Source organism: Pseudorasbora parva, chromosome 10 (assembly GCF_024679245.1).
Source record: "Pseudorasbora parva isolate DD20220531a chromosome 10, ASM2467924v1, whole genome shotgun sequence".
NCBI lineage: Eukaryota > Metazoa > Chordata > Actinopteri > Cypriniformes > Gobionidae > Pseudorasbora > Pseudorasbora parva.
Genome location: NC_090181.1, coordinates 27,526,726 through 27,544,397, shown reverse-complemented (window position 1 = coordinate 27,544,397; position 17,672 = coordinate 27,526,726). Strand labels below are relative to the sequence as shown.

General features: G+C 37.6%; 1 protein-coding gene and 1 non-coding gene across 2 annotated transcripts; both read right to left on the bottom strand.

The window, feature by feature from the left end:
- Positions 1-6,053: 6,053 nt before the first annotated feature.
- Positions 6,054-6,126, bottom strand: trnat-ugu (transfer RNA threonine (anticodon UGU)). Its single transcript has one exon. It is a non-coding gene; the product is annotated as a tRNA-Thr (tRNA).
- Positions 6,127-6,647: 521 nt separating this feature from the next.
- On the bottom strand, positions 6,648-17,501 carry hhipl1 (HHIP-like 1). The gene is given in 10 exon segments (XM_067455701.1): positions 6,648-7,938; positions 9,308-9,390; positions 10,095-10,176; positions 10,565-10,710; positions 11,232-11,358; positions 11,488-11,816; positions 11,944-12,087; positions 15,950-16,443; positions 16,445-16,597; positions 17,298-17,501. Coding segments are annotated over 10 exon segments (2,184 nt in total). The 5' UTR covers positions 17,364-17,501; the 3' UTR covers positions 6,648-7,378.
- Positions 17,502-17,672: the final 171 nt, after the last annotated feature.

Below are 17,672 nucleotides of genomic sequence, written 5' to 3'. Positions count from 1 at the left end.
ACGCTTATCTCCATCATGGTGACTTCCAACAAAACTATTATTTTCATTAAAACAGAAATAAAGTAAATCTGGTTATAAGTTAGTTCACGTATTATTGTTAGGTTTAGTAACTTACAAATTTTTACTTACCGAATTTAAGATTGCACACAATGAAAAAGTCTCCATCTTAATTTGAATCAGCAACAAGTAACAGATGAGGCGAAAAGGATCGCCTTTTGAAAATGTCCTCCAATCAGTGAATTAGTTCTCTTGTTGCTAGACAGAACTCCTTGCATGGCCAATCACATCAAAGCAACACTAGAGTGAGCTATTTTAATTACTTATGATTTTGAGTTCATACAACTTGAAATCTTAAGTTTATGTATTTTGTTGGTTAATAAGTTATACTAACTTATATGTCTGAGTTTTTAGACTCAACTAGTAATATTTAGTCAAGTTTACTTGATTTGTTTAAGTAAAGACAACATTAGGGTTTTACAGTGTAACTGGTGTCGCTGGCTGCACATCATGCTTACACGTGGTGCCGTGCCCCGGATGCGAGAGAGGTTTAGGGGGGTGAGTGTAACAGAGGCCAATAAGAGCTGTGTGCGTAAACCTTGTTAGCACACCCACCTCCCATGTCTGAGACCATGGTTCAAATCCCAGTCGAAGCAGGTCGGTTACACAACCATACTATGTGTGAACTTAGGTATACTGGTAGTTTAGTTAAATATTTGTATGACATTGTTTTGTAAATAAAAATACACTTTGATGTATACTCTCAGTAAACTACTAGTTTAGTAGTTTTATACTGCAGGTATATACTTAATTTTTCTTTAAGTGAACTTAACCTCATATTTATAATTTCATATATATGTATTATTTTTGTACTTTAAGTATTTATGTTCCTATTTAGGTATTTGTTTTTTTTATATGTGAAATAAACATTTAAATGTAGCTACTTTAAGTAGATTTTAAGTAAATTTATATGTTTACTACCAGTGGACTACACAAAAATCACATACTCAGAATTGGGAACATATCTGTTTTCAACATTTAACCTGTGGAATTAGAGAGAATTCACTATCTGAGCGGCTGGAACTTAACCTCTTGGGGTCAGTCTATTGTGTGCTGCACATTTGGGTCTTCATAAAACCTATACTTAAGAGATGTTATCACATTAGGGTATTTTAGCTATTCTCATTCACAGAGCACAAAGATAACTGACCTAGCCATGCAGACAACAGAATGGTATGATTGCTGCGGATGGCTGTGAAGCCAGATCTTTCATTGTTCAATAGGAGAGTTAACCAAATGTTTGCTGCTGGCTTTCTACGTGCGGCGCCACATCTGCTGAGCTCCGAGGTCCTTATGACTGTTTATTTTTTTTACGGATGCTTTTCTGTGTTTAGCTAGCTTTTACAGCCTCCAAAGGGCAACCATTGATCCATGGTTCATGAATCTGACCACTCAAAAAGTGTGTAGCTTTTGAGAACTGGGAATAAGGCTTTTTCAGTCAACCAGAGAGCAGTGCAAACTAGATTTTGTGTGGATTTTGCTTACTCAAACTCACCTCCACAATGAGGTTGGCTGTTCTGGGTGGTTTCTAGGATGAGCAATAGTAATACAGCTTTCCTTAAAGGGGTCATATAATGCAATTTACATAAATAAGTCAATATGATTCTTTAGTGTCTAAATGTAAAGTTTGTAATATACTTTATAAATTAAATACTTTTAAAAATTAGTGTTGTAAGAAAACTTTCATTTTACCTGGTCAAATACAGCTCTGTTTTCAGCAAGCCATTTCAGAGCATGCGACTTTAAATGATAATGAGCTTTGCTCACCCCGCTCCTTTGAGGGTATATTTTGGAGAAAAACTGTCAATGGGAATTTCTCTGAGGACACATCTCTCTGCAACCATATCAATTTGAACCAGAGTCGAACAAGATAAAAGGCCCAATGAAGGTTGAAAATGAAGGCTCAGACAGGACGTTTCTAAATGGTTGGTTAATGTAACGTCACTTTGATCTATCTTTGTATGTACTGGCAGGGTTAGCATAGTGAGATACAAATGATATGCTTTTAGATGTATATGTTACAGATGATGTTACAGCTAATGGTCATGAAAAACTATTGTAGGCTTGTCAGTGATACGTAACGTTATCTATGCAGTTTAATAACTGTTACAACACTTCTTTTTGGACAGTAATAGACACCGTTATAAACCATCTACAAAAATTAGTGTATTGTTACCATGTTAACTTTATCACCAGTGTACTCAGTTTGTAATAACACAATAACCATAATGTGCTGTTCATTATAAACATGAGATTGTGAATTATATTGAGAACGTCATACATAGAAAGCATGCTGTATGTAACTTACCCTGTAAACTTTAGCCGCATTCATCGTGAAGCGTGCACGCATTTCATACTACACACTGTAAAATGTAATAAGTTGACTTTACTTAGAAAAAGTGAGGAAACCGATTGCCTTAAAGTTTTCAAGTAAAGTAGCGTATTATTTTTTTGTTGGCAAAACTTATTAAAATGTGCATAGAAAACTTGTTAATGAAAGTATACTTAACTCAAAATTATTAGTTGGGTTAACTTGTTATTAGTACTCACATTACTATGAAAATATTAGGAAACCGACTGCCTTCAAATTCTCAAGTAAGCTTACTTAAAAAAATAAGTGAAGACAAAAAGCAACAACTGAACTCCATTCAACGCGTATTTATTACTTAATCGGTTTCCACGTTTTCTTCAAAGTGAATGGATGTTTAGTAGCATGTAGCCTGACAAGCCAGACCCACATCAGATGTATTTATCAAACTTTATTCGTTTATATGCAGCCTGTATCTGTGTCAGCTTTGCAGTGTTAATCTGCTGGTAACCTGGTTGGTGCCGAGCCTTTTTGTGTGTCGAGGAAACAAGAAAAAATGTGTTTTTCTTGTTTCCTTGACGGGAGGGAGAGCCCCCTTTTTCTTCTTCTTTTTTTTTTTTTTTTTGCATTTGCGAGTTTATATTTAATTCTGGCTTTTTTTCCTCACAATTGTGATTTTATATTTTGCTTCCATCAGAAATGTGAGATATAAAGCTGCAATTGCGAGTTAAAAATGCCAGTTTTGAGGGAAAAATGACTTTTTTCTCAGAATGTTTGTTTAAATCTGTTTATCTCACAATCTCAATGTATAATAGTATTACTTTATATCACACAACTCTGACTTTATAACTTACAATTGTGATTTTATATCATGCAATTCTGATGGAAAAAGTCTGAATTGTGAGATAAAAAGTCGCTATTATACCTTTTTCATGTTTTATGCATGGCAGAAACTAGCTTCCATAACTCAGGGTCTCCAGAGGGGGCAGGTCCTCAGGAAGGCCTCAAGCTGTGAGTAAACAGCTGTATGTATGATCGCCTGCCGGTCTGGAGCCAGGCACAGACCTCCAGTCCCACTCACTGACCCGTTCGTGTCAGTCACCACTCCTATTAATAGACAAGACCTGCAGCCATACTCTTCTAAATGAAAAACTGTTAGGCATGACCAATGGACCTCCATCAGATCTGTGTTTCATTGTTTGGTAAACCACTGAATCTAGTTTAAAGACTGCAAGAACTGTTAGAAGATAAACTCATTTCCTAACAAAACGTATTTGGACATACAGGTGTGTTTGACATGATCCACTAATGTCTGACAACCAAAAGGTGTCCAAATACTTTGTGAAAAGTTTTATAATGATATATAATTATAATATATATCTGACCGTTCAAAAGTAGCCTACGGGGTCTTTACATTTTTTTTAAATATATTTACAATGATATATAATGAGGATATATATTACCATTCTTTTTTTTTATTTTTTTTATGTCTCTTATGCTTACCAAGGCTGCATTTGATATAAAATATATTTGGATATAATAGATTGTAATTTATGTAATTTCATGTAATTTATTCCTGTGATGGCAAAACTGAGTTTTCAGCATCATTACTCCAGTCCTCAGGGTCACATGATCCTTCAGAAATCATTCATGCTGATTTGGAGTTCAAACATTTCTTATTTCTTACACATAATGTAGCCTATGTTAGCAAATTCATATTTATTTTGAGAAGGACTATACTTCTTGGCTGGCCTTCATGTGGTGATGTGATGAGCAGTGACACACAAGAGTTTGAAATACTCCAGCGCCTCTCCAGAACTGCAGGATGTGGTGGAGATGACCAACCTTTTGATAAGACAAGGGGGAAACATGGCAGGAAATGGGATTTGTTCAGGTTCAGCGCTCCACTTAAAGCTTGCTAGAGGAGAGCACTCACTAGTGTCCCATTAATTGACCATAATTAACACGAAGACCAATGTGAGATATGAAATGGGTTCATGTTGGGGTGACATGGTTGTTCTGGTTTGAAATGGCTTAAAACCACTTACATCCTACATCCACATGGCCCATCCTTTATAGGGGAGGCAGTTGTCAAACCTTTCAACATTTGTTGATTTTTGCATCATGTAATAATCATTGTGTCGGTTTTCGGTCATTTTCCAATAAATATCATTTTAAACAATAATGACAGGGACATGATTTTTGAATTGCACACTTTTAATGTGTTTGACAAGGGGATAGATGAGCAGAAGCACCATATGGGTGGCTGGCAGACTATTTATTAATATTTAATTACATGCCCATTAATGGCAGATTCCTAAAATATGACAGGTGCTCTTTCATATATTACACACACTCATTGATCTATTAAACAATAACATTGTAATACATGCAGTAGGCCTACTAAACCAGAACTGTTAAAATTATTTGTATTTAGGATACTTAGATTAAAAAAAATATTTTAAAAAAAAAAAAAACATGTTAAAAGTCTCTTAGTAGTTAAATCGATTGTTGATGAACTGTGCATATTAGCTGAATGCATTCGAAACAAAAGGTAGCCTACTTTTTTATATTCCGCTGAATAATTATTATGGCAGTGCAACACTGCCATCTATTGGCATGACATGTCTACTCTTACTACACAAATGTATTTTCCCAAATCAATGTATTTACAATGCCAGTAGGTGTCACTCTAACCCCACATTTAATTTATTTGAAATAAACTGTAGGTCTAGCACTGATTTGAATAAAAATCATACATCACACCTTTTTTGCATTATTACATGAGGGATATATGATACAATAATGTACAATGTACAATAACCACAATTATGGTGCCTGGAACCTTAGAATATGGAAACTAGAATATGGAACTTTAGGCACAAAATGTAGTATAGCCTGTGTGATGATTTATCAGTTTTTATGCCTTATGTGTTGAGTGTGAAGCTATGTAAAGCTAATGTAAATTAATAAAAAATTTAAAAAGAATTCTGATCTCGTGAGAGCTACAGTGGAGTTAAAATGACATTCATCTCTATTGCTGCTCTATTTAACAGGAAGACTTGCTTTGTAAATGATGTGTTTCTGGAGGCATAAAGAGCTAAATTACTGTTCAGAGGGATGCCAATTTTGGAAGGGAAGCTGGCAGAGATGGCTGGCACTACCTACGTGATTGAATGCTCAGCATATCAATGACCTCGTTTAAAGCAGAGCTGGAATTCAACGAACAAAGACATCATTGAAATGAGAACAATGTCATCTACCCACTTGGATAACACTTTATTTATTTATTTATTTTTTTAATGTGGATTTTAAGATGAATATATCAAATACAGTCATATCCTGTTTTGATTTTTAGACAAACCCTTGATTTAAAAACTTCGTGGGCAAGCTAAAAATTATGCTTGAATATAACGCATGAATAGAAAGGGGATTTTGCAGTACATCAATATTATTTACCGTTTTCATTAGAAAATGCAGCCTATATAAAAGTAAAACAAAATTACTTTTACTCTATCTTGCCTTTCAAGTTAGGCTACTTTAAAACACGCATTCATTCTTTGCTAACATTTAGCTTCGATTATGATATTCTTATACTAGAGCGTTTCTCTACACATTCTCTACACGTTTCTCTACATTGTTCACAATAAAAACTTTACGTGGTTGTAGAACATAGGGAAAATGATATAGGCCCCAGCGAGGATCGAACTCGCGACCCCTGGTTTACAAGACCAGTGCTCTAACCACTGAGCTATGGAGCCAAGATGTTGTGTGCTAACTGGCTAATAGCTAATAAATATGTGTACAATATGAAGTATCATAACTATGAGAATAGTTAAACATTAATTATAGCAGTACGATAACAACATAATATTTTTCCATGTATTTAATTAAACATCTATATACTTAAATCTAGTATTTACTTTGTTTAGCAAAAGTATTAGAGAAACGGTGTAAAATAAACATTTACTCAAGCAATATTTACAAGCTAGCAACTAGCGTAGAACAGAGGAAAAAATACTGTTTAGAGAAAATATTAAAATAACCAGCAGTAGCCTATCTCTTACAAAAATAAGTATAAAAAACGTCGTGTTTGCCAACAATGAACTTCTCACCGCACCACTAATTACCATATCTACTATCATTTGTAGGCTACAGCCGGTCTATGGCTACAGCGTACGCGCCTACTATAGCTACAACAAACGTATGTCCAAAACATTTTAAGACATTATGCTGATTTAGTTTCTCATGATTTGTGTTTGGTTTAAAATAATCACAAAACTTTATGGTAGGCCATCATTCCAAATGTATTTATTTATGTGACGCATGAATTCAACTTAAGTTACACGTTATGGTGTTATTTATGGGACAACAAACTTTTATTATTTCAGACAATGTAAAACATCCACATGTCTATATGAATTTGAGCATAAAAATCAACATCAAAGTTTTGTTATGAACTTACTAAAATATCCCGTTTTACAGTTTCTCACCCGCCATGGTATATTTCTCAGATCACAACTGAAATTCTCAAACTACTTGCTCAGCCTCCACATCATCTAGCCACTTGTGCACATCTTAAAGCAATTTCTAATAAGTTTGAATGAATTGCCAATGCTTTGATACGTTCATGCAATTGATTATGTAAAACTGTGCTGTTTCCTACATCATGTGATGTTGATCATAATTATAGGCCTACTAGTTCTCTGTTCTCTCATCCCCCGAAGTGCCGAACCATCTTGTTATTTCATCGCATAAGTCATTAAATACAAAATTGTTGAACTAGTTGAACTAAAGAGGATGAATTCAAGAAAAAACTAATCCATATGAATCAGTGGTTTGTAATTAATGACAGAATGTTTGGGTGAACTAACCCTTTAAGTATTTGAGAAATGTACCAGTGTGACTGAGAAAACCGTATTACAGACAATATGTCTTCTCTCTTGCAGTTGGAAAAGATGAGGTATGTGCTACAACTAATAACAAAAAGGTTGTTTCTGAAAATGTTCCAGATTATTTTAGGCCTGAATTTGAATTTCCACATATCACTCCTGCATCTTCGTAGTGAGCACAGTTGTGTGTGCCAATCCCAGCGTGCTGACAATCCAAGAGAGTTTCTTCAGTCCCCTCACACTGCACATCATCCAAAATAATCTTCAGACTCGTCCCTTCCCCAAACTCAGCATGCTTTGCAGCCTTAAGTGCATGGTGGAACCCGAGCTGCCGGCAGACCACTACAGCATTCTTGGTGTTCCAGAGATCATCACAAACGGTCCCCCATTCTCCATTAGCGTATATTTCCACCCTTCCCCGATCCCTCCGACCCTCTTCATCCCCGACTAATCTCACCACTCCGTTCTTGTGCTTGCCCTTCCTGCGTCTACCCTTCCGCTGTCTGGATGTCCTGAGGGGCTTGGATGTAGTTGGGGTCAATGGTGTGGTGGTGATCTGCCCATCCTGCTCATTTAAGATGTCCAGCAGCCCTTGAACCCAGACTTCTGAGCCATAGTCAGGAGGTTCTCCTGCATTTGAGAGTCTGGGATGCTTGGTGGGAACATGGACTCCTATCAATGCTGGAAAAAAGAGTGAATTTATACAAAAATCCTAAAACCTTTTTTATTTTTAATTTTAATTGTGTGTTAATTTCCATTCCTGAAGTCAATGGGGTTGTTTAAATGTGTTTTTGATTAAATGTTTTAAATAAGGTCTATGGTTAACTCAACCTAAAGATATTTTCACGGTTTACTTGACTCAACATAAAACAAATGTTCAAAAAGTGGCTAAATAGGGCTACAAGGGCTTTAAATTAAACATCACACAGAACAAGAAAACTTTTCTACTAGTCTGCTTCCAGAGCCTCATTGTTACTTTACATTGTTTTTACTTCTTACTTTGCATTTAGGGAGGATTGTCATGATGAACAAAACATGTAAGAATCATAAACTTTTGTTGGTTGCTGCCATTTTGAGGGAACCAAGGTGAATTTGGTGCTCTATTGCGGTACTCTATTGCACATTTGGTTAAAGCTACACTGTGTAACTTTTTTAGTTTATTCTTAGCTAAAAACACTTAGTTCTTTCCAAAATATTTCTGCTCATTAATGTATATTTACTTCTTTCAAGTAATAAAGTATTCTCGTAAGTTTATAATATGCCATTGAAAATACATAAGGGTGAGGGGTTTGAATGCTGGTCACCATGTTGGCCCTCCATCTTGAAAGTACATTAGCCAAAGAGGGACATACCCATTAAATCAAACTTCACCTTTCGCGTTTGTAGTTAAAACAGCACTAGGTAACTTTTCAACCTTCATAATATATTTTCAAGACTCTTGTGATAAAACCCATGAAATTATATTCATATGACATGCTGAAACATATGCCACTGACTGTACCTGGGATGAAGACATTTCACACGCGACGCCAGAAGAACAACTGCATGTGATCTCCTCAGTGTTCAGGGTAACTGTTAGTGCTGCACCAACCCGCGGGCCGCTTTTATGAAGTTATTTGGCCCGCCCCGCACCACTGTACATATTTTTACAACCCGCCGCGCACCCGCGACCATTAAATAGACATATGGGGTCCGCCGGGTTATGAGACGACCCACGCATCACTAGTTCAGGGCTATCAGGGCTTGTCGTGTCAACAAATGCACGCGCGATGGCATCCCCTGTTGTAGGATGACAGAGCTTACGACAGTAGTTGAGGACATTATTTTTTCCCAACTGTAGGGGGACCCCGAGAGCAAAAGTTGCTAAGTGCTGCTTTCAAACGAAATCGGAATTGAGAGGAACAGAAACTATTATTCACTGGATGGTCATATACTTTTCACCGCTAGATGGGGGAAAATATCACACAGTGTAGCTTTAAAAGAAGCATTATCGAATGGCAAAAACAGTTTTAGATGTACATTAGATCTCTTTTAAAGGAAGCAAACTTACTTTCCTTTGGCTTGAATGGTATAAGATTGCCCTTAACACGCACTGAAAGGGGCTTATAATGACATTTTCCTGGAGGTGCACGTCTGTAATAAAGCAGGGAGAGCATCTTAAAGTTTTAATGAATATTCTGGGTTCAATACAAGTTGAGATCAACAGCATTAATTTTTTCTATCTCGTCTCTCGGTTTCTTTAACAGAAGCAAAAGTTTAGGTTTTGTGAAACACTTATAATGGAAGCAAACGGGGGGCAATTTCTGGAGGATTTATAAACCAAAATGTGAAGCTTTAAATTTTGTTATTCTGCTAAAACTTGAGTATTATTTGAGCTGCAAACTCTTTCTTTTTCATTTTTTTTAGACGTCATGTTGTCATAGTTGTAAGAGTGGATATAACTTACAAAATAGGTTACTAAATCAATTGACTCACTAAAATCATGCATATTGTTTACATCTAGTGGCCATACTTTTAAAACAGTGAGTATATTTTAACATTAACGAATTGGCCCTATTTACTGTCATTATAAGTGTCTCACTGTAGCCCTGATGTTTGTTTCTTTTTCTTTTTTCTTTTTAAAGAAAGGGAGGGACAAGTTTACTGTAAACCAAATAACTGTAGTACTTTTCCAGTTTTGATTTAATCTACATCAGAGAGAGAGAGAGTAAGAGAGATAGATTACTGAGGCACGTATTGCTGCCAACACAGCATTCTGCGAGTAAAGTCTGATAAGAGGCAACACAAGCTGATCTTTGCACATGCGAGACTACATTATGAGTGATGAAAAAGAATACCTTGAGGGGTCAACAATCTTGTACACAACGCCTGTAGGAGATGTTGCACTTGGTATTTCGGTGGACATGAAATAGAGTTCACCTGGTCACAGAGAACACAAGTTAAGTCACATGAAATATAATGATCAAATTAATATAAAACTCTAAATATGTGTTTGTTTTTGTTATGCATTAGCAACTAATTTATGCAGCATATAGACCCGGTTTCAGAGACAGGGTTTAGATTAAACCAGGATTAGACTTTAGGTTAATTAGGATATTTAAAATATTTATATTTTATAAACACTGGTGTGCATCTTGAGACAAAACAATGTCACTGACATTTTTTAAGACACGTCAGTGCAAGTTGCTTTCAGTTAAAACAGCTCAAACATGCATTTTAGTCTAGGAATAGGCTTAAGCCTTCTCTGTGAATACGGGGGAGAGGTAAAGTGTGTAAAAGGAACATATAGCCTTTCTTGTATACATACCTGCCTCATCCTCTGCAAACGAAATGATGTATGGATAGTAATTGTTGATGAGTCCTGGAAATGAACAAGTCAGACCCACACCCATGCAAATCTCACTGTATTCCCATCTGTGTGTGTTTCTGTTTTCCTTTAAACTCATCAGGCGTCTGGAAATTCACACAGTTCACATTTAAAACAATGTTTGTCATTTAGAAAAAAGTGAGATTACTTATGACCTCAAGTAGTATCACAACAACATACATTACCATTCAAAAGATTTCAGTTTTAATGCTTTAAAAAAAAGTCCAACTCTCACCAAGGTTGCATTCATTTGATCAAAAATACAGTAATATGGAGAATTATCATTACAATATAAAATAACTGTCTTCAGTGTCACATGATCATTCAGAAATCCTTCTAATATGCTGATTTGGTGCTCAATAAACATTTCTTATCATTATTAATGCTGAAAACAGCTGTGCTGCTTAATGTTTGTGGGAAAACATAACATTTTTCAGGATTCTTTGATAGCTACAGTGTAAATACTGCATTCTGCATCAAGGTTGAAACTGCATTTATTTTAAATAGAAATATTTTGTAACATTTTAAATGTCACTTTAATTCACTCTTTCTTTAATTAAAGTATTAATTTCTTTTTTTTTTTTTGCTATTAAAAATGATTACTCACCCACTCATGAAGTCTCCAAATATGTACAAGCCATTTAAATTTGGATTTTCACAGCCTCTGTAAACATATCCACCTGTGACCGATTTACCTATTTTGTGTGGATATGCGTAAATCGGAAGAACATCATCTAGAAGTAAAAGAGCGTAAAAGAACGTAAAAGATTTTTGTGGTTTGAAAAAGACACTGATTCGTCCATCCATCAAATAAAAATGAATTCAAAATTTAAACATAAGAACTTTAAGGACTGTATTCCCACCTAAGGAGCTGTTGGCACAGAGTTTTTTGTCATAACAAGAGAAGCCCTCTTTTGCTCTCCAGCCATAATTCCGGCCCTTCTCCACAATGTTTACTTCCTCATACTTATTCTGGCCCACGTCTCCACAGAAAATCCGTCCTTTTCCTTCCTTGGTGTTCGGATCTCCTCTGTCTACTGAGCATCTCCACATATTCCTCACTCCGTAGGCATACACCTCTGGACGAGCGCTGGGTTCATGTACAAACGGATTGTCCAATGGGATTCTATACAGCGGCCCCCTTTCGTTGTCATCTACATCAATGCGAAGAACCTTTCCCAAAAGGGCAGATCTAGCAGTAACAGATAAGACATGGAAAATTATCATTACCAATCTGTCCTTCTTGTACCTAACTGAATTTAGCTTATTGTACAAAAATATTCAAGTATTATCAGAGTTGAGTCCCAGACTAAACTTACTTGTTCTGTGCATTTCCAAATTTCCCAAAGGGATCTCCTGCCATTCCACCATCCCCGGTGAAGATGTATAAGTATCCGTCATCGGCAAAGAGAAGCTGCCCACCATTGTGATTCGAAGCAGGTTCATCGATCTCTAAAATGATTCTGAGGGGACATAAAGATATGTGGAGTATTGGACAGTCTAAACTCAATTTAAATTATTGAAAGCATACACTCTAAAAAAAGAGGTTCTTTATTGGCATTGATGGTTCCATTAAAAACCTTAAACAACCAATGATCCTTTCCATTGCCGAACAGGTACTTTAAATTGGAAAAAATGTCTTCAGATTATTAAAATATAAATATAATAAAAAGGGGTTATTTTAAGAACTTAGTACAGTATTGTGAAGAACCCAAAATTATTCTTCTATTGCACTGAAATGAAAACCCCATTTTGGAACCTTTATATTTAAGATTGTGTCGGAACCAAATTAGAAAATAATGCATTTAGTCCTGATACACCTAGCAAAAAAAAAGGCTTTTATGACATATTTTGCAACAAAACTTGTCGAAAAAAACCCAGACGAATTTAGCCCCGCCCACAAAATTTTAAGTTGGGCAATTCGGTCTGGACTTGATCCGTTGTGGAGTAGTTATGCCCGAACAGAAACTGTTCAGACAAATCAAATCGTCAGGTCAGGCTTTATACGATGATTGACATATAATGCAACATAATTATCTACGTCACCAAAGAGCGTTTGGGTTAAATTTGTTCTAAACCTAAATGTAGACCTTGTTCCTATATGCATTGACCTTTACTATTTCTCTAAAAAATGACGATTGTGTTAGTAACTCTGTGTATCCTTCAATTATTTTTTACAACCTCGGCAAAGATCGTTTACACTCATCTTCTTCTACTTCTTCCAGCGTGCATGCAGCTGAGATCTGTTGAGTTGTTCATGAACGATTCGTTCTTTTTTTAACTAATCTTAAATATGACTTGGGAACAACGAGTTGTCTCAGAGAGCTATTTGTTCATTTTGTGTTGACCGTGCATGCGCTACAGGCCATCGGTTCTGTACTGGATCTTCTGCACTTAATCTATGGGGCTGTGAGAACGAATGACTCCCGAAGACTCGAGAGGTGAACTAATCAATTCTGTTTCCGGGACTGCATGCATTGATCATACAGGGCTGTCTCGGCCCAGATCAGACACTGTTGACGGGAACTAACGACTCAAACCCAAAAACAGGAGAAGTGTAACATTACTAATCTTTCCAGGGAACAGATGTGAATAAATGTGAACTGACAAAAAAAAAGAACGACTCGGATTCGAAGGGGAGGTGATCTAACAGACTGCATTGCCTGAAGACCCAGCTCAGCAATTAATTAATCATTTTTTTAAAGGGTTATTTCACCCAAAAATTCGAATTATTTAATTAATTACTCACCCTCATGTCGTTGGACACCCGTAAGTCCTTCATTCATCTTCAGAACACAAATTAAGATATTTTTGTTGAAAGCTGATGGCTGAGAAAGGCTTCAGAAAGGCCTCCATTGGCATTCAGTTCCCACTCACAAGACCCATAAAGGCACTAAAGACATCGATAGAAAGTCCATCTCGCTACAGTGGCTGTACAATAATGTTACAATGCGACGAAAATAGTTATTGTGCGCACAAAAATCAAAATAGCGACTTTATCCACCAAGATATTGACGTGAACTCAACGCATGCATGAGAATATGATGCAGATCCGCCGTTCAATACATGACCTGGAAGAGACCTACACGGAAGTTCACATCCGAGACCTACACGGAAGACAATAACTTGGCGGATAAAGTCATTATTTAGATTTTTTTGCACACAATAACTATTTTTGTCACATTGTAACATAATTGTACAGCCACTGTAGTGAGATGGACTTTGTATCGATGTTTTAAGTGCCTTTATGGGTCTTGTGAGTGGGTCAGTGGGAATATACTGAATGCCAATGGACGCCTTTCTGAAGCCTTTCTCAGCCATCAGCTTTCAACTAAAATATCTTCATTTGTGTTCTGAAGATGAACAAAGGTCTTACTGGTGTCCAACGACATGAGGGTGAGAAATTAATTAAATAAATGTCATTTTTCGGTGAACTAACCCTTTAAAGTTTGGCCATGGCAGCATTAGCTTATAATTTATTTTTTATTCCAAATGTGATCAACGTTTGCATAAGTGCTAGATATGTTGGGGAATTTAATATGTGACATTTTAATTATATTATGCTGAAATGAACGAAATAAAGATTTGTTCATTTTGCTGAACGAGATTCAAAGATCCGAGTCCGTAAAATGATCCAAACATCCCACTAATATGCGTCGCTCAACATACTTAATTTACTCCGTTGCTCTGATTGGTTGTGGGTCTATCCAATTTAGGTCTTTCCTGTTTGGTTGAAACATACCCCAATAATCACAACCCAATGGAGCAGTATCAGACTCATATTCTGATTAGAATTGAGTATGACCGTCAGGTTTAAACAATGCTGTGTACTAGGCTAAAGGTGCTCATTGTATGTGCGTACATATGATTGTATAGCCTCATATTCTGGCTAGAATTGTATTGCTACTGAAGTCTGAAACTGCTCTATTGGGCTGTAATTATGGGGCGTGTTTATGCGTGAAATAGTGAAGGTGAATGCATATACAAACAAGCTCTCTGTTTAGGATTCGAACAAATATAATCCAAGCCCCTTTGATGACGTGCATGATTACGTTACTGTTGATCATCTATCCGTCATCGTCTAAAGCCCGTCCTGATGATTTCATTGGTCCGAACAGTTTCTGTTCCGAGATAATTATTCCTCTATGGATCGAGGCCAGACCGAACCGCCCGACCTAAAAATGTTGTGGGCGGGGCTAAGTTCGGCTGGCATTCAGGCTAATGATTGTATATGATGGAGCTGAAAACTCATGAAGAGCTTATTATGTGTAAAGGAGTCAAAACAGCGGCAAGAATGCCTCTGTCACACACACAAATGAAGATCTCCTTTGGAGATACGGTTCTAATGCCTGTACCGAACTGTGATGGCCAACATCACGACTATGATGAGAAAAAAACAGGTATGCGTGAGAATGCTGTCATTTCACGAGTTCACACTTACATATAATTATATAGAGTAAATTTACATTTTTGTGAGCATGTTTGGCGTGCTGTCTGGGAGGAGGGATTGGAGCTTGAAGTTGGCCCGAACCCAGAGTACACCAGAGTAGTAAATTGGTTTTACATGTCTTGTTCCAGGTTGCGTTCATATTTTAATTCAAGGCAGGAGTCAGTTTCGACGTGGCCGGAGACCCATTTTTAAGCAACCTCTGTCCGCTTTTTTTGGTGTGGCAGGGTTCACACTTATGCAAATGGACCGTACTAACAAAGCAATCGCACCAGGGTTCATTTTAATCAAACCAAACATGCCAAGTGTAAAAGGGTGCATGCACACTTGTAGTTTGGTTCGCTTGGACCAGGACTGTGTGAATGCTGTGTGATTGGGATAAATGCGCTCATTGTTTGTCCGTGCGTATGTTCATATTTTTACCAGTTTACCAGTTTACCAGTTCGTGAAGAGCTTATAAAATCTGTAAAGTAGTCAAAACAGCGGCAGGAATCCCTCTGTCACACACACAAACGATCTGTGGCGAGGAGATGCGGTTCTGATGCCTGTACCGAACTGTGATGGGTAACATCGTGACTATGACGAGAAAAAACAGATGTCTTTTTTTGGGTCTCATCTTCCTGTCTTTGGTCCGTGTTGTCATTTATATATCATTCGAACTGCACTGGAGTACTCTTGGAAGCAGACCGAGACCCACATTTTCAGCTGTATCGGTCCGCTTGTTTGGTGCGCACCAGGGTTCGGATGGCAGTGTTCACCTTTATTAAAATGAACCGCACTAACAAAGCTATCGCACCAGGATTTGTGTTAATCGGACCAAACATGCCAAGTGTGAACACATCCTTAAAGTGTTTGGTCAAAGATAAACAGCAGCTCACCTCTCTGAACCATGGTCAACCACATTCATATCCGTAGAAGAGATACGGAACTCACTGACACGGATTCTCTCATCAAAGCCCACCTCAACAGAGTAGTATACATACAGCTTCCCATTGTATTTAAAGTGGGGGTGAAAGGTGAGTCCCAAAAATCCTCTTTCATCACCTTCCCATGGAGATGTCAACACAGCCTTTGTGATGTTTAGAAATGGCATTTCAAGCTTTGATCGATCTGGAAGGTATACCCAGACCAGGCCAACTTGTTCAGCAACGAAAAACCTATGCGTGCCATCATTGGCGTGAACCATGGCAAGAGGATTTCTAAGTCCATTGGCTACCTCTTCCAAACACAGCTGTAAGCAGCCCTCAGAGTCAGCAGCAGTGCGGCCCAGATTTTTGCTCAAGCGTTCATTGCTCAGCAGATGAGGATAGCAGTAATCTGGGTCATCCAGCTCTAGGTACTGACAAAGCCTGCGCTGGTCATGCTCAAGTTCTGGAAAGACGTGGATCGTCAGACAACAAGTTAAGAAAGGATCTGCACTTGGAATGGAACTGAGAGCAATAGTCGGGGCAGAGTCCAGGTATGGTCCGTAAAGGTGTGCTGGGGTCTTCGGCATCAAAAAGATGAGCAGCATACGGAGAGCATTCCTGAAGAACAGAAACAGAGTGGGGGATGTAACTGAATCAGGCCGCCCTCAAGCAATGCATTTGAATAGTCATGTCTGCTTTCCCACATTCAACACTCTGTGAAACCACAACCACTTAAACCTCAACTGTAGTGTTTAGTGGCGCATGCTGCACTGGGGAGAAAAAGCAATCCCTCAAGTTTTTATGTGACCCCTAAGAGTTCAAAACAGGCAGCTATATTTAGTAATATGTTTTCTACTTTGGCATGAATGGTTGGTAGGGTGTTTTGGCTGGTTGCTAGCTATATCGACTTCATTGTCTCGTACGTGTTTACGTTTTTTAAATTTCTTTTATATAGCCTAGGCCTTTTATTGTGCATGTTTATGTTGTTTTGTTTTTAGCCAGAGCTGTTCATTTACATTAATGTGCATATGTCTATTTGAACTGTTCGCTATAGTAGGTTCAGTTAGTTAATATTGGCAAAAAAAGAGATTCCTTTAATGACGTCATTTGGCCCCTCACCAACCAACCGTGTTTTCAAATCATTAGCAATGTCTGCCAGACAGTTGGATATCATATCATCGCGTTTACAATTTATAGCTGCAAATTGCGGTACGTGTTGAGAGGCACACAAACAATGGTTCGAGTATAGGCTACATTTACAAAGCAACTAACTAAACAAAAATATCGTTTCATTATTTGTGCAGTCAACTAAACTTACCTGACAAATCAGATCCTGAACGTACGCGGCACAGTTCGCATATCCATAATAATCGAAGCTTTCCATTATCCCGATAGTATTTTGCCATCAGCTCTTGGTCCCTGGCATAGTTACAGCAGCCGAAGTATTTGTACATCTGGCAGAACTGAAGCTCTTGTTCAGGCTGAAAGGGTGCTTTAAAATCCAAACACTGTGGATGCAGGAACGCAGGTGCGACCCAAAACGCCAACAAATGAAACAAAATAAACGGCGATTTCCATACACGGCCGAGAACATCGCAAAAATACCACATATTGCGCTCAAATCCTGGTGCCCAACTTACAGATACATGGAAGTAAAAGTTATGCAATGGCGAGGATACTCGTGTGTCCTCAC